The 18,294-nt window shown below is 38.3% G+C and overlaps 1 protein-coding gene across 3 annotated transcripts; it reads right to left on the reverse strand.

Annotated features, from left to right (window-relative positions):
• Positions 1-4,239: 4,239 nt before the first annotated feature.
• Positions 4,240-18,255, reverse strand: VPS37A (VPS37A subunit of ESCRT-I). 3 transcript variants are annotated; one of them, XM_048943393.1, is made up of 12 exons: positions 18,019-18,255; positions 15,231-15,305; positions 14,253-14,367; positions 13,298-13,398; positions 12,176-12,392; positions 11,060-11,130; positions 9,106-9,233; positions 8,952-9,010; positions 8,796-8,864; positions 7,601-7,744; positions 6,841-6,921; positions 4,240-6,632 (listed from the first exon to the last, which is right to left on the reverse strand). In XM_048943393.1, the coding sequence occupies exons 1-11, from the start codon at positions 18,144-18,146 to the stop codon at positions 6,841-6,843; spliced, it is 1,188 nt and encodes a 395-aa protein (XP_048799350.1). In that variant the 5' UTR covers positions 18,147-18,255; the 3' UTR covers positions 4,240-6,632. The 3 variants fall into 3 exon arrangements, with proteins under 3 accessions (XP_048799350.1, XP_048799349.1, XP_048799351.1); XM_048943392.1 differs by having other exon boundaries at positions 18,125-18,251; XM_048943394.1 differs by having other exon boundaries at positions 18,032-18,050.
• Positions 18,256-18,294: the final 39 nt, after the last annotated feature.

The following is an 18,294-nucleotide window of genomic DNA, read 5'->3' on the forward strand; positions in this document are numbered from 1 at the left end:
TCTAATATTAAAGATGGAGTGGAACAACAGAATAGAAAATATAATCTCAAGTTTGTTTTAATAATTTTCAACAGTAGGTACAATAGTTTTCATAATCACAGATATGGAAGTAAACCACTTAGGATGTTTTGAAACACACTGAAAGGCCTCAACATCAAGCTGTAGTGCTTCCAAGTCTTTTTTTTTTTTTCCCCCTCCTTAATAGGAAGGAATTAACAATAAAATTATTGCATCTGCTCTTACTGGCTTGGAGGCACTCATGTGGTATTGAGCTACAGTAAAGCAAAGCATGGTAGTAATGTAAGTTTACTTTGATTGCACTTTGTACTTCTTGAAGTACAGATTTACAGGCTGAATTATATAAATATACCTCAATTTAGAAGCTTTAGATTTTATTAGTCCAGTTGCTTTTGTGAGATGTCTTTTCATTTTGTTCTAAGAACTTCTTATTAAAAATGAGTAGCTAAACTTCAGTATTATTAATATCCTAAGGAAGTTACTGTCTTTGAACAAATAATTCAATTCTTAACAGCGGGATTTATCTTACTGCTGTGCTGGGAAGGCCAAGCCTCAGTTTGATAAACCACTGTCACTCAATTAAAAATAGGGCTATGATAAATTACATGCTGCTGAAAATCTACAGCCTTCTGGTTTTTAATCTCCATGGCTTTTTATTAAACGAATGTCCTGATTTTAATTGTACTTTTAAAAATGTTTCATATTTTGAACGTAGCCTGTCAAATTTATGGTATTAGAAGAAGTTTTGAATGGGTTTTCTCAAAGTAAAGAAACATGCTGTGAAGTCAGCATTGAAAACAAAATATGTACAACTATTCTTCCTAAAAATGAGTTTGAGAGTGGGTAATATTATTTCACATCTTTAAAATGTAGAATTGTATATCATGGTATTGTACTGTATTAGACATGCTTAGAAACAAATGCAGAACAGGAACATATGCAAACTCAAAGTACTATCTTCATGTTGCTTATGCAATTCCTTATAACTAGCTTTACACCTGAAATATTGACATACTAACATTTTAAATGAAGTTTCTGCTTAGCAGTCTGCTGTGATGTCTTTGAGTCCTTGGAATTTTGCACTACTACTATTGTTTTCATTGCAATGCTATGTATTTGTGACATTATTAGTGCTGAGAAACAATTCCAAATAAATATCTAGATCATGGACAGATGGTTACATTACTTCATAATCCTGGATGAAATTAAGGTGGCTTTTTATTTCACACTTGAATCAAGTTATTTAAGCTGCTATTAATTGACTTGAGTTTATTACATGGGAATCTGTTACATCCCTTCAATTTTTCTAGGGAATGCAGAATACAAAGATGTGAAAACCACGCTATGTACAACTGTATTTTTTTGGAGCCTTGCAGGGATCCTCCCTCTGTTGCAAATTCTTCCAAATTTGGCATAAACCCTCTGTAATTTGTAATAGGACACACATGAGCATAACAAACAGCTGAGAAGAAGGAATTAGAAAAGCATTATAGGTTTTTGCAGAGTAATTTTAGCCTCATTTCATGGTGTTCTTTAGTAGGAAAATATGTATCTAAAGGACACTGAAGTTAACGGGATCAAACTGTGAATCAAATAGCTGATCTCTGGCTGAAGAATGGAACGAAAAAGCATTAAAAAGCATTGACCAGCTGCTTTACACACAACATCAACAAAGGCAGTAAACTGGTAATTGATTCTGAGAAGTTGAGAAATAAGATGGAAAAAGTTGGAGGGGACAGCTGTATGGGAACTACTGAATCATGGCCTGAACCTCTGATTGATCACCTGAGGCGAGCAATGAGCCACAGGAGCACAGGTGAAGGCAATTTAGCTGTGCTGCCAGAAGGGGTGGAGCCTGGCTGCACCTCTCCTAGACCCTTTTAAGAGTTGGCTACCAGTGGGGAAGGATCTCTTCTGGAGATCCGCTCCACCAGAGTTTTCCACACAAGCCCAGGATACAGGTGAGTGTACCTATCTTTTTTGTTTCCTGCTTTGGCGTAATAACAGCTACGTAGCCAAGCTCTCTGCTATGCCATAACATCTGTATATTCATTAATTGTACAGACAGCCTAGAGGGAAGGATCTTACCAAAAGCAAGGAACAGGGAGGAAAGCCCTTCATATAATTAAGTGAGGGGGCGAGCTGCACTCTTAGAAGTTACAGTGAGTTTACATAGCATAGAAGATGTTTGGCAATACAAATAATACAATAACAGCAATAACAAAGAGGTGGCCTTTTCCTCGAGGATAAAGATTTCAACAGGAGTACAGCAAACCTGTATTGAGAAAGGCCAGAAACATTACCAGAGAACTGGGAGATAGAAAAGAATATTAAAATAAGCATTTAACTTACATTATTTAGACTGGTAACAATAAGGCACCAGAAGCCAGCAAATACTATTTTAAAATTCAGTGGTTTTCTAATATGAAGCATTCTGTAAAAGAATCTAACTAGACTTTACTGGTTCACTAGAACCAGTGACTGAACTGAAGCAAGGACTTGTTTTTAAGTCCGTGGCTTGCGGAAGTATTTTGAACAATGCACTGTACTCAATGACTGAAAATTTCAGTTCTTTTCTTACTTTGCTACAGTACTCACTTATTACTGGTACACAGGCTTTCTTTGTAGCTTATTACTATATTTGATCTCTAGGACTATCTGATCAAGCCAAAACATGTAAAAAAAGCTTGAACTAGAGCTGCAATACGGGTTTTCAAAACCCGTTTTAATGAAGATGACTCCAGGAATTACTGCAGTTCAAAGAGTTAAACAAAAAAAGCTCAAAACACTGCATACAAAGAATGGAAGTTTGTCTTTTTGAGTAGTTTCTGCACCACCGGTTTACAGCCCAACATCTGAAATGCATGACTCTATCCGTAATTTAAAACAACTACCAAATTTGTCAAAAATCCCAAAGCCTTTATTTGTAGGTTTAACACAGTACAGTATTTATTATTCAGAATAATGTACACAATAAGGCTGTAATAGCTGACTTTAACTGTGTTGCCTGTGTTTTATTTCAGCTTTCTCTCTTAAGAGACCATTCCTAGTCTTCAGTGGGAGTAATTAGAACTTGGTCAGAAACACGACTAAAAGATTTCTAACTTCTGCATTTGATCAAGGTCCAAAGTGGCAAAGCTGAAGCAGTATGTACAGAGCAAAAAAGACAGTTAAAGATTAGATATTACTCAGAACTAATTTTTATAGTCTTTTGCTTGTAGCATTGGTTAGCATAGCTGTACATATCTGACAGTCCTTGTCTTTCAGAAGGGTTTAGCATGTAAAATGAGCTGTGAAATCTAGGAAAGCTTTCTTCTATAATCCCCAACAGAATGTACCATTAACAGCAGTTGTATGCGATTTCCCCCTAAAAGGAAACCTAATTGATTTCAGACATACTGCAGACCAGAGAAATTTTAAAATACCATTGAGTTACAATTGCTATATGGAGCAATCAGTTCTGGATTTAAGTAGCCTCTTGCCAAGAGGACTAAAATCAACTACAGAAAAATAAAGAACAGGAGAACATTTTGCGGTGAGATCAGATACTCTAACAGGCACAACCAGGCTCAATTAGCAGTTACAAAACAGAATGGGCCGTCGCTCCCACCCCAAACTACTGCAACACCAAAAACACCAAAGTCACCTCCTTACTTTCACATTTCTTACTTATTTATTTCACTCTCCCATTCAGCAAAACACCTCACTATGGATGTGGCACAGGAAGGTCTTCAGAAACCAGTCACTGTATGCAACCTATTACTTCAGACTGCTGAACACATTTCAAAAGATTGTAGGATATGCATCTAACAGCAGTTTCAATCCTCTTTCACTTTATAGGGAATTGCTTGAAGCTCAATTTACAAATACACCTCACATTTCTGCAAAATAAGGTAAGGAACATGCTTCACTATGAACTATTAGCATGCTAGATTCCAGTTACCTCTCACAGAGTAATAATTGGTGTTTTATTATGTGTTCTGGTGACATTAAGAAAGCTAGCTTTAAGAAGTGTTTGCATTGGCACAACTAGTATTAAACCAAAAGGACAACAAAAGAAAATAAAAAGCAACAACACTGACAAAGACAGCAGCAGACTGGCATATCCTGCAAGAGCCAGAAGCAGGCTGGCCATTCCTATTTGTTTTACAGGATATCTGTAATTGACTAAGTACACCACTGATGGATTCGGGGTGTTCTGAGCTTCTGTTCTATAGGATGAATTTTTAAATGCTTTAAAAAAAAAAAAAAACTTAAAAATAGAAACAACACTATGAGAGAGAAAATAAAAAGGGAGAAAATGAAGGACTTCAGATTTTCACATCCCTGTAAAAGAAACACTGTATGAAGAACTTGCATGGAACACTGACATCTTAGATTCTCCCTCACTACCATCGGAAGGACTGTATGGAGAAACCCTATGTTTCTAAGTGTGATCTCTTGGAAAACAGAACTAACCTAAGAGAAAAGGCTCAAGTGTGGAAAACTCCTACTAGTTTGAGAAGCAAATTCTCTGAAAGTGACCTGGCTGGAGAATTCACTCACTACAGAAGAGCACCATAATATGTAATGTTCAACAGAAGGCAGCAATTCCATAGGATTATAAGATGTGCAAGGGAAACAGCTGTCCAACTGAGGAAGAGCTGCAGAAATCACATTACTAGGAGATTTGTGTCCAGAGCCTCCTGAAAACCTTTCATGCAAGTTTGTGTTGAATTGGGGCTTTAATTATCAAATTAGCAGAAGTACTGTATCAATATAAAAAGCACTATTATGCACAGTCAGTGGAATTTATCTTTTAAGATATTCTGTACATTATTGCTTAATCAGTGGCACTTACAATTAATTTTTTCTTCAGGCACCTATGTATCTTTTTTGATTTGGACCACAGTTGTATTTTTCTTGGGATAGCCAATCTCAGAATTTGGGCCAGCTTTACAAACAACCACCACCACCTCAAACAGCAGTAATACATTTGCCACGAAAGGCAGTAGTTTAAGACAGACAACCACAATACTGTAAAGTATAACAGGACTGATATTAATGTTCCATTTGGAGATTCACTAGCCTGTGGTACTGACTTCTTACAATTAAGCTTGTTAGATTTTTTCTTAACTTCAGATTTACTTATTTTTCTCCAGTTCCAAAGAAATATCATGTCCCATTTTGCCAGTATTGAGTACAGGACTGATAGTGATACAGAAGAGTACTCTTCCGAACCAGCCTTAATGATTCTACGACCTGCTTTAGAATGAGACTTGAATCTGTGATGCTTTGGCCCTACCTAGGTAAAATAGAACAGTGTCTTTGTTAAGAGGGTTATCTCCAAACTGTTTCCTGATAAGGAAGAAGCAGGCTCCCTGACAGACCACTTATTCAGTTCTTTACCATATTTCTCTTCAAGAACAATACTTCTGTTCTTCTGGAACTTCATCATCTCAACAAAAGTCTAATTCACTGACAAGAACAAGATCTTGCCTTTTTGCAAGAGCAAGAGAGAATATACATAGATGTGCTTTGGGATTGTATTTTTGTCCTACAGAATACTGCGCTTAGTCCTAGCCATTCTCATCTAATACATGTTTACACTAAAAAAGAAACAAACAAGTTGTCTAACCTGAGACAAGATTCAGTGATTAAAGGGCAGACTTAAGGCTCACTTACAAGTTTATCACTGGCCTTAACACAGCACACAACCTAACTGTAGCCAGATCAGTTCCTTTGTTGCTTAAAAACAAGAGGGTAACTGCTACTTCAAAAGAAATTCTGAATTAAATTTTGTAGTGTCTTTGAGTTCTTCACACATAGTCGCATGGCATAAAACACAAACTAGCAGGTAATCTGACTTGTTTCTCAATAAGTAAAAACGAACATGAAAATGAATTTGTTAGATGAAATTGTGTTTAATTACAGTGCTAGGTACCAGGCCACACCTGAAATCAAGTGCATTGGTGCTACTGAGCAACATATCAAATCTACACAGAGATCATTCATTCCATTTTGTTTCCAATGCAGTTTGTTCCAACACAACTTTTGCTTAATCCAGATCAGCTTATCCAAAACAGAGTATAGGCTATAATTAGTTTTGTGTTATCACTTAAAAGTAACAAAAACTGTTCTTAAACATTTTGGCTTCAAGAAAAGACAGCTTGTGAATTTACTGACTATCTCCAATTACGAACTTCTTCAGTTTCCAAAGCTTTATCACCATTTATCTCAAACTCTTCCACAGATCAAGCCAAATCCTTTTAAATTTCAAAATACAAAAGATATGAATTATGCTTTTATAAAAATGTAAAAAGCTAGTCAAAATTACATATTTAGATATTTAATCTTTGAAGAATGGGGTATAGCAGCAGGAACTTAAATATAATAAGAACTATCAACAATAAATACAAGAAATTAGTGCAAAGTTTGCAATAGAAGGATTCTTGAGTACAATGAGAATATAAAGAGACATTCTAATTTGTACAAAAACAGTCCCAGCTCTGTATACAATCTTCTATAAATACAACCACATAAGATGAAATGCCTATTTGCAAATAATAATTATTAAAAAGTGTGCTTTACTGGGTTTTTCACTCTTCTGTTGGCAGATGTAGTTTGCAGGAAACCTGTAAAGACAGATTTCCAAAATTAGATATATTAACTCCTTCAGGAATAGTGTCTTAAATTTCAGTGAACAGGTGCAGCACACTTTATTCCCAAGCCAAACATTATTAAAACTCTAGGCATTGCAACAAATCCATTGCAGTTAGCAATCTGTAACAATGTGGTAGATTAAAAAAAAAGTTCATCATAAATATTAAAACAGCAGTTTACCTATAGTGGAGCATGAAATTGGCTGTGCATTGCTATTGCCTGTTGAAGTTTTTCTTCTTTGGCTCGTCTACAGTGGCAGAGCTGGAAAACAAGAGACAGGAGAGTCAATTCTGAAAGGAATTTTGCACAACATGTACTGCAGATTCTCTTTAATGACTTAGCTACTGTATAGGCTCTTTAAGAAGGGAAAGACCTGTGAGCCTCCCTTCCAAACTCAAGGCTGAACAACCGTGTATACTGATAACACTGTTCCATCCACAACTGCATACATTAAAAACATTTCCTTTATTATCAAATGCATTTATCAGGTACCTTTAAAGAAAGGTGCATTATACAGTAAGTTGCACTCATCACTGCACGAGCACTGATTTTGAACCTGCAACTTACTTGGAGATAGCCATCAAAAGACTTAATTGGTTTAAGAACTTTAATAACTTCACCATTATGTTATTCATTATAACATGTCACGCTATACCAACTTCCAAATATAAAATTTTTGTTCCCTGTATCTACAGACAATACAGGGAAAACTGGCACAAAAATACCCGCAACAGCACAGGCAGGGGTCTAGTGGAGAAGATCTTTTCATTCCTGCCTTAAATTTATTGCATCCAGAACGCTGATTCTATTTTAAATAAACCAAAACTTTTTGGAGCTTGCTAAAGCAACCTCTGAATTATAGCACTGCTCAAAATCTGTCTTAATTTATTACCTATATTCTGTATATCTCTCAGATTAGAATGACTTGTATTTTATATACCGTTCTCTTTTCCATGAAGCTACTAAGAAAGTCATCTATTTCTGTTTTGCCTTCCAAGAAGTCTTCTGCAATAGTGTCAGATTCCTCTTCAGCTTCATGAGCAGCTACTTTAAGTCTGGCTTGCAGAGCACTTGGACTGCAACTCTAAGAAAATAAAAACTTCTATTAATGCTGCACTGCCCATCTAAATCCACATTTCCAAGAAGAAAAAAAGATAGATGGCTATATAAATATGGGATACATGAATAATACAGAATCACAGAATCAGAGGGGCTAGAAAGGACCTCTAGCTATCATCTAGCCCAACCCCCATGCAAAACAGGCTCCCTAGACCAGGTTGCACAGGTAGGTGTCCAGGCTGGATCTTGATCACTTCCAGAGAAGGAGACTCCACAACCTCTCTGGGCAGCATGTTCCAGTGCTCCATCACCCTTACCATGAAGATCTTACACATATTTGTGTGGAACTTCCTATGCTTCCATTTGTGGCCATTTCTCCTTGTCCTATCACTGCACGATGCTGAAAGAGTTTGGTCTTGTCCCTTTTTCTCCCACACCTAAAGACATTGATCAGATCCCCTCTCAGTCTCCTTTTCTCAAGGCTGAACACACCCAGGTCACTCAGTCTTTCCTCATAAGAGAGGTGCTCCAGGTTCTTTATCATCTTTGTGGCCATGTTTTATTACAAGAAAGCCTAAGTGACCAAATGAATCTCTAAGAAACAGCACTGCGTGGAATTCAATGCCAGAAGCCAGTTCAACAGCATATGCAACACGTTGCACAAAGTAAAGCATACGCAGCGAAGCACAGAATTTAAGTTTCTACAGCAATAGTTTTAATCATTTCAATCAGGTACGGCTTTACAAGTTTGCTATGTTAAATGGGTACAATTAAACCCTTCTTTATAAATAATTTTACTCTTAAAACTCTATGCCACAGTACTTAAGAGCAGCTCTAAAGGCTCATCACATGCCCTTCCAACTTTGTTTCTACAGTACTGTAAGAAAAACAGCAGTGCAATTTTAACATTATTTTGCTCTCAAACTGGTTGGAACTTCATACCACTTTATTTCATCTCTAATGTGAATCTTATTATTTCACATAAAATTAGAATCTAATCAGAATATTCTGTTTGGATAAAGATACAAATCAAAACTTAAGTTCAGTAAAGCATTCTTAAGATAAAGAGATTATACCTCACTAAGTTCATGCTGTCTTTGCATCTTTTTTTCAAAGGCTGCTTTCATCTGTGTGAGTTGCTCATACTGAAAGAAAGAAGAAAGAATGTTTTCCCCCCTGAAAAAGCAAAATATTACAACTAATTTCTGAAAAACATTTTACTGTTCACTTACTTTATCCAACACTGTCTGTCTTTTTGCCTCTAGACTGGGCTCCAGCAACAAATTTTTTTCTGTAAAATAAAGTTGCTATTATTATTATTATTTTAAAGGATTCAGTTCTCAGAATGCAGAAACATGTTCTTTTTTTTTTTTTTTGACATCTTACTTGCCAGCTCTTCAATGCTTTTCACTAACTCATCTCTATCAGTAATGACTTGCTTCAGTTGTGGTAGATTCACAAACTGTTCCAGCAACACCTCCTCTTTCTCATTCATATTGGTCAGCTCTGATATACTGCATTCAAACAGAAAGAAAACATATCCGAAGTTAAAAATAAGCATTACACGAAGAGTCTTTCATTTCTGTCAAAAGACAAAAGTTTGAGGAATTCACCAGGAACTTTACAGATACAGCACGCTTAGCCACAGCTTTTTACCCTTTTCTCAAGGATTGTGAGCTCTATTATGCAGCAGTGTGCTTAAAAACCTCTGTATTAAGACGTATCCCACATTTTAAGCCTTACTTCAAAGCAGTCTTAATGCTACTGTGGCAGACTGACCTTGGCTGCTTTGGCACCTGGCAGCCAACTGCCCCTCGCTCTGTTCCTTAGCAGAATGTGGGGAAAAAATAAGATGGAAAAGTGCATGGCTTGAGACAGACACAAGGGAAACTACCTGCTGATTTCTGTCACAGGCCAAACAGACTCAACATGGAAAAAATATTTTAATGCCAACTGAGTTAGGTGCTGAGAAACAAAGATAAAAACTTGCTCCTAGGCTCAATATCACTCTTTTATTCCCAACTCACCCCCCCACCTCCCCCATTACCCCAAGGGAAATGTGGATTGCAGTCAGTCCGTAACACAATGCTCTGCGGCTGCCTCCTCAACTCTTCCCTCTGCTCCAGTGTATGTCCTCTCCATGGGCTGCAGCTCATGGCAGGAGAGCCTGCTAATGTGGGCTCTCTGCAGCAGCAGTCTCTTTCAGGGCATATCTACCTGCTCCAGCATAGGGTCCTCCATAGACTGCTTTGACATGGTTCTCTGCAGGTAAATATTTGCTCCACAGTCCCTCCTGCACTCCTCCTTTTCTTGTACTTGCTGTTCTCAGGACTCACACTTTCCCCACCTATTCCCACCCCCCACTCTGCTGCTTTTACAACTCTTCATTGCTTTTACAACTCTTTTACACCCCTCTCATACCCTGTACAAACTTTATGTTACATATTGCAGATGCTGCTAAAAGTTATAACTGACTTAGCTAAATTTAACACGAGCTCTTCAGAAGGTGTCCAGGGAAACTAACTAACAAACAGAAGTTTTCATTGCCAAGGCCTTTTCCTTTTTGAAAGGACACTGACAATAACATTGATAATAATCTATGATGACAGCATAAAAAAGCAAGGCCAGAAAATGAATAAACTGACTTCCTAAAACTTCTGGAATTCGTAATTAATGAGTATTGTATCCAATCCCAGATAACAGATTCAGAAGACTGTCTCACTACAAATGAGGGAGTTGCTGGGAACACTAATTGACACAATTTTTGAAACACGATAAATATATTTTGATGAAAATATTTGCATAATAAGTATATGAATTGAATTATTCAGATATGGAGGTGATTCACCCTGGGACAGTTGGCAACTAACCACTTGGATTTACCTAATCTAACCCTGCTGCATACAGTGAGCTGCTCACAAAGTAGTCCATTGTTTACCTTTTGCTACAGCCCAACCACTTAAGAGAATGTTATTTCTGAACTAGTTTCAAGTCCATTTCCCTGTCACTTTTCTATTTAGAAATTTCCTCCTACTATTTTAGCAGCAATTAAATCACTAGTGAACGTCTGAAGACAGCAGAATATTGACAGTTAGGAAAGCAGAAGTAAATGCTCTTTTTTCTGGTGTTGAATCCTGAAGTACTGTTCCCATTCAGAAAACCTTAAAATAGAAGCCTGTCCAAACACAAGGCTGGCTCACTTTCTCACTGTACAATTTTGGTAACTGGTTGTTTGGTAACAACAATTACTACAAAGACATTTCTGTGATATATTCAGAATTATGACCAAAATCACACACAGCAGTAACTGCCTTTTAATGACTATGGAAAAATTATTTACCTCAGTTCCAGAAGTTCTGGAAAGGTATCAGGAATATCAGGCATCTTGTAAGTAAATCCATTCTGGCCGACCTAAATGGAAGATAAGAAATGATTAGCAGGTTTTTGAATAGTGATTTGTTGGTAGATAACCTGATTAATCCAAAAATGGAGGTGAATGTTCACCAGCAACAAGTAAAATAGAAAAAGTAATAAGCAACTGTAATGCTGTCTCCAAACAGAGAAAGTCTCAACTCAATTATCACAACAAAATATAAAGGAATGTCTGAGATGGCATGTCAAAAAAAGGTCAATTTTGGAGGGAAAAAAAAACACTGCATTTTGCTAAGTCATTAATTTCATAAGAGTCAAATAACTGAGGAAACACACAAGAGGAGTATAGCTTGGGGAACTGAAAACAGAGAAAAGAAATTGACATTCTGATTTCCTGCATGTCCTTCCCTCCTACCCCTCATAAAAAGTTTACAGAGGAGGAAAAAAAAAAATTAAAAAAAAAAATCTGTCTTCAGAGGCCAAAATTTTAATTTCTACAGAACTGGAATTGTGGCTTCCAAGATGAGAGAAGCTTTGCTTCTAAAGACAGAGTTTTATTCTTGTGATGAGTAGACCGAACATTTGTCTATGAAGTTCCTTTTTGGAAGGCACTCAAAAAAATTCCTCCAGATTGCAGGAGTTTGAGGAGTGTGCAAGTTCAGACATTCAGACCCACAAAGAGACGCTGTTTGAAGCAGAAAAATGAGAAACTCTTCACGTTCTACACACGAAGGCTCGACACTGTGCACTTTTCTCACCAGACAGCCTTTGGGCAGGAAATCCTGTGTAGAAAAGCACCTCATTTTCTGTACCTAGATTAACAGTCACAGCTGCTGGCGAGAGGGCAGCTCAAAAACTAGCATCAAAAATTAGCATCATTCCAGGTCACTGAAACTCAAAAACATGTTTGGCTGAAGCCAAATTGAAGTTTGTTCTTAAAAAACCTTCATCACAACCAGAATTAGTTTCATTTGCCAAGCACCAGCAAAACAATTATTTGAGTTTTATTCAATGCCATGTATGCCTTTCAGTGGATTTGCACCCAGTGTCTGATGGCTTAAGCAGTAAATCTCAATACACAGACCTGAAGCACTATTTCTGCTGTTGGAACAGGTAGTGGCAGATCAGCAATCAAGCCATAAGAGGGAGCAGCAGGCTTTTCTGTAGTGTAACTTGAAGAAACTGATTCAGTGGCAGGCACGGGTGCCATTGTTCTATTTGTTTCTTGAGGCGGGTATGGAGGAAGAAACGGAAACCCCTGAGGAGCATATGGAGGCATTCCAGCTGGTTTGCTGTAAAGGCTAAAACCAACAAAAACCGTGGCCATCAGCAACCAGCTGCTTAGAACACTTTTCTTATCATTGGTATTATAATTGCTAGACCACAGACAAGACACACCATTGAATTTTCAAGACCATAAACTTGGCATTTTCTGCTCATATTTACTTCTAACATAAAAAGGATATAGTTGTGCAACAAACACACAACTTTATTGAGGTATTTACTTGTAGAGCAAAAAAAAAAAAAAAACCAAACACACATGCACTCTTAATTCTAATAAAACAACTATTTAAACACTTCTTAAAACATAAATTTAAATTATACATATATCTTAAAATCCTGAGAAATGCATGTGTCACTCGTTAGTCCTTGTTTACAAGGTAGAATTTAACAGCTTTGACAACACATTTGTAACCACTTTCCAATAACATTATTATTTTTTTTAAATTCAGAGCTGCAGCTTCATCTAATCCAAATATCACTGTCAGACATAAAAAGCACTGTGTACAGACAAGGCTGTAATGTCTCAGGCTCTGCATATTTAGTATGATTACTTAAAACTGTAGTTACACACGCGCAATGGAAAACAACTTCCAAGCCTGGAACATTATGAAAAATACAAAGAAGCAACGCTCAGATGATGATGTAAAGCAAATTCAAGATTTTATCTATTGTAAATATTAGTGCATTTTCAAGAAGAGAAGCACATAAAGTTGCATGAGCATATAAATCCCATCAAGTCTACCATTTCTTCTCAAAATACTTTATGTCGTCAAGCACACGCATCAGTTTGTGTAGATGCAAAAGATATGTGTCTCCCAGTAAATTTACCACAATATTCCTGCCCTCCTAATATTTGGTTTCATCTTTTTTAAGCTAACTTAGTTATATAAGATTACATATCAGCATCTTTATAGACACTTACTATGGAAATGATGTTGAACTAGGAGCCAGGACTGGTGGATTTTTCCAAAACTCATCCAGTAAACTTTGAATAATTTTTCCAAGATCCGAGTGCATTGTAAACTAGTATGAAAGAAAAAATCATTACTAAAGCTAGATACAGAAGAAAAATTATTCCTGTAATCTAGCAGTTAAAAAATACGATGAGCATGAACATTTACCATGCCCACATGGCAGTTTCAGAATGCATTTCAGAAATGCACTGTCTGCTGTAAATTGCTTATGCACAACCTCCAAATGCTTTAAGTAGCAAAGCCATTCAGAACAGAAACAGAAAGTTGAAAAACTTTTTTGCGTATTCCACTGTCAATAGAGAAGAATCAATTAAGTACAAAGTTTCTGATGAACAATGAAAACTTAATTAACGAGCCCAAAAGATTTATGTAAGAGATCAAACGCATAATTAGTTGCACCATTCAGGAAACGTCACTCTAAACAAACAAAACTGGACCCCTCCCCCAACAATATCATTTTTGGTGGGGGGGGAGAGAAAGAAAAAAAAAAGAACAGCATATGAAAGTCCTGCTTATTAGGGCAAAACTTTGATATTCTTCTAAGAGGATTAGGGTTGAAAGAAGTAGGTAACAGAACAGTCTAAAAACATCTTTCTTACTAATTTGTGATTCACTATAGAGAAACATGAACTGTGCTATCAGCACTAACAAGAAGAGACAGGGACAGTCTAAGCTATCTTAATTTTAACTCTGTGGAATACTCAACTCATTAATAGCAGTAAGAACAGAATGAACAGTATGCTGAACAGTACTGAATCTGTTTTCAAACCAAAAACATATGAGAAGGATTAACATCAGCATTAGTCTTTTTGAAAAAACCAAACCAAACCAAGTACTGTCAATAATCTACCACAATGCACTAGAATTGCTATTAATATATGTGGAAATACAAACTATACATACATTGTTTATTAGTGGACCAGTCACATATACTCCCTGCTTGTCCATTAGATGATGTCTCACAGGTGGGAAAACACTGATGACTGGTTTTTCCTGAGGAAACTGAGGTGGAAGCAAGCTGTAAATACAAGAATAATTGTTAATACATCCCATAAAGTGTGCTTCAAGAAGGCTTCTTATGCAAAGCAAAAGCACAGTAGTTCACATAACCATACTCTTCTATGAAAACCGTTATGGAGATACACCATGAAGTACAAGAGAAAATTATTCAGTTACAAAATCAGAACTCAGTAATGAAGCTTCACAGAGATTAGAATACTACATTTTCATGGAACAGGAGAGCATTTACTGAGAAGAACTGTAGGAACAGTGATGCAATTATGCCCACCAACAAAGAAAAAGCTATAATGTGTTGAAAATACTTTCATACAAATTGTATTACTCTAAAGTAAAGTACTCAGCATAACTTTGCAGGTAAGTCAGCAAAACTGCGGGGCTGAGTAATAAAAAAAACTTGAGAATTGAATGTTATCAACATTTACCAAAGCAGAAGCACCCCCTCACCACAAACAAATTCACAGGGTATATTACAACAAATCACTTTCAAACCATTATCCAGAAGCTTCACTGTGGTAAAAGCTGATACCAGAAGTTGATATCAGATCAGTCAGTTACCATTTGCTTTCACCTGTCAGGGACTCAAAGACTCAGAAATCCTCAGTTTTCCACTGCTCACCTTCACTTAAAAATATGCAGATATCTTAGGAACTGAGCATGGCAAAATATAATTACTCTTTGACCTGAGCATCTGCATCATGGACAGAGCTAGTTTCAGTCAGATTACCAAGACTATGAAGGCAAATTGGGGCAATAGTTCCTGCAATTAGGTATGAGATGGACCTACTTATGTTCCATTACTACTTTTGATGAGAAAATTATAATTTTTAAGACATGCATTTAGAGATATCCCACCTTACTTACATGTTAATATTAATTGTCAAGTTGTTTACAGTGAATGGCAGTCGATATTCCACATCTTTCTGAATTTCTGCAATGCTGTCAAAAAAGAAATTTTTAGTATCCAATCGATGTCCAGTATGACAGCCTTGGTACCTATTCTCTAAAAACAGGCAAAACCTGAGACATTTTCTATTTCGTTTGAAAGCTTTTTAAGAATAAAACTGAAAACACTGGAACAAGTTAATATGCTTTAGGATACTATAATGAAATACTGAAGATTAAGGAAAAAACTTCAAACCTCAGCATTATCAGAAGCAGTATTAATACAGGCAGAGCAATGGCAATCTGTCAACACTCCCAACTTATTTTGCATCCCATGCACAACAAGGTATTGCCACCTTGCCTACAAAGCAGTGTATAAAGCACAAATAACACTGGCTGCTTTCTTAACATGATAATAAATTATTTAATAGGTATGTTTTTGTTGCATACACTAAGTCCTGTGCACTTACACTGATATTTTCAAGAACTTTTACCTGGAGAAAAGCTACTTGCCAAAAATTGAAGGCCCTAATGCAGGGATAATCAAGAGACAGACTCCCTGAAACCATCAAGTGAAAAAACTTCTCACAAAAACTTATGAAACTGAATTGAAATGTGCTCCTTCTGAGAAAATCTTTAAAATCAGCTGCATTAGTAGAAAGGTGATTTCAACATTCAAAACACTCTATGATTTTACACATAGCAAGAGTGTTTTGAAAGATGGCATCCCAAAGAATGCAAGGAGAAGGAGATTTTGCTTGGATGCATAATTACCTGACAACGTAAACCTAGGCTGAGATCCTGCTTTAAAGAAGGGGCAGAAAATCAGCCTCATACAATCCCTCAGTCAAAACAAAGCTTTCAAGCAGACCACTTCCTCTGCCACATATGTTTCCCGCCTTCAAATGGTTACTAATATACTCCTCTGACATAAGCTCCCATGTAAGCAGAGGGAACACAGCTAGGATTGGTAATCATCACAGCTGGGTGCTCCTTAAAAGCCTCTTTGCAGCCAATTTCAGAAATACCCCTGCATTCTCTGCCAGATACAATCTTTACAATTACTTCTCCCCCTCCCCCCCCCCCCCAAAAAAAAACCCAACCACTATTATCTGCAAATCTATGTTATTACAGTGTTAGGCATGTTTCCTATCTATCCAAAGCATCATTTGCACATGTAATTTACAACTCTAGCTTTCTGAGCTTCAGGAATAAAGAGAGTAAGTTACAAATCCAGCTACACACCACATGTCCCCCAGCCTGACTTTATCCCTCTCCCAAGAAACTCAGTATCCACTCTCTCTCTCTGTGATAACTCATGCTTTTTGAGGAAACCATCAGACATCAGAACTAAACAAACAAGAGTTGAAGGTTCTCCTCTGGTACACCATGCACAGGAATCATCATTCTTCCTTCTTAACTGAAGGATTCTCACTGTAATCTCTCACACATTCCTACCCTTAAGACACTGGTATGTCAGCACCTTAACAGCCAGACACAAGATTGTCTTGAGACGGGTATATAAATGTGCTCCCCTCACTTGCACAGCCTATAGGAACTGGGGACAGAGAGGAGAAGCAGGAGACAAACAAATGACCTCATTGTGCTGAAACCTTCTACAAGCAAAGTCTTCAACCAATAAAATGAATTGTTTCTTTCCCAAGTGGAAATGGGTGCACATGAAAAACCACATTCTTAATTTTGGCTAATACAGCAAATACAAGAAAACTGTTGTTGTTTTTCTTGTTTGTTTTGTTTTTTAATAATAATAACTTCAGGTGAGCTTCTCTGTACTACAACAAAAAGAGCAGGAATATAGGACTCAGTAAGGCAGGCCCAACAAAAACATCTAGTTCAGTAAGGTGTTGCATACCCAAGAGAAAACTTCTTAGAGGAGTGAGGCACCTTTCCAAAATATTTGTGAAACTGGCTCTGAACACGCTCCAGTTCAAGCAAACTGCAGCAATAAGCAATATTTTCATACTTGTGCTTCCCATGTGCTAACTCACAGTAGAGTTGTTTGCACCTAGTAAGTCTACAACCACAAGCAGTTGCTCTTTCACCCTTGGTATAAGCTGAACACAACACAAAACATTCTCTTTCCTTTTTATAGATAGTTTCTGGAGATTGCTATCAAACCATTTCAGAGGGACCGGCTTCCTCAGAAGCTCGATGACTGCTTACATGGTCACTGAAATGGAGAGACCTGAAGCGTGGATATCTTTGTAAAACGAGACGAGCATAGTTAGCAGATCAAGAACACGTGAAACTGATTAGCAGTTCTGCCATCAGAAATTTCTCAGAACGAAGAAAGGTCTAGTGCTGTAAAATTGTGGCTGTTGAACAGGAGAAAACCCTGCCTACATCTGCGGTGAGCATCCAGGGAAAACAAGCCTCTCGTACAGCCCGTTCTCAACGAAGAAAAGCCGTGCCTCCCAGCAGAGCAGCTCCCAAGGCCAGCAGGACTGCCGTGCCGCTGCTGCTTGAGCGACAGAACCTTTACACCGGATGTTTCATCCTTCGCTTCCAACAAGCACGTTCCTCTAACCCGTTCCCATGAAGCTCCCCCCGCCTCCCGGCCGCGTCCCGCAGAGCCGCTCCGCTCTCCCGCCCCGGGCAGGCCGAGGGCCGGCAGGACCCGTCAGGGCTTCACACAGACAGGTCCGATCTCGGCCCGAACCCAGCCCGGGGTCGGCGGGAGGGCCCTCCGGGGGCGAAGTCACGCCCAGGCCCAGACGGGGCGCCCGACCCGGCCGCGGCCACTCACGAGGCGTGCGCACCGCGCAGGGACTCAATCTGCCGCTGCTTCTGCTGCTGGAGACTGGTGAGGGCGGGCAGCGGCGCGGCGGACGAGGAGGCGCCGCCGCCCTTACCGAGAGGAAACAGCCAGTTCATGGCCGCGCCGCGGCCCGACGGGCGGCCGGACACCGGTGGAACCTCGGCCCGGCCTCCGCGCGCGCACGCGCACCTCGCCGCCACCTCCTCCCCCCCTACTTCCGCGGCCGCGCGCCAGTCGCGTCATCGCCGCGCGCCGCTCCGTCAG

Source organism: Lagopus muta, chromosome 4 (genome assembly GCF_023343835.1).
Source record: "Lagopus muta isolate bLagMut1 chromosome 4, bLagMut1 primary, whole genome shotgun sequence".
NCBI classification, from domain to species: Eukaryota; Metazoa; Chordata; class Aves; order Galliformes; family Phasianidae; genus Lagopus; species Lagopus muta.

Coding starts and splice junctions, on each gene's coding strand:
- VPS37A (XM_048943393.1), bottom strand. CDS start 18,146: ATGAACTGGCTGTTTCCTCTCGGTAAGGGCGGCGGCGCCTCCTCGTCC. Junction 14,368..15,230: donor TTGACAATTAATATTAACAT/GTAAGTAAGGTG, acceptor TTGTATTTACAG/CTTGCTTCCACCTCAGTTTC. Junction 6,922..7,600: donor GCTTCATGGAAAAGAGAACG/GTATATAAAATA, acceptor CTTGTTTTCCAG/CTCTGCCACTGTAGACGAGC.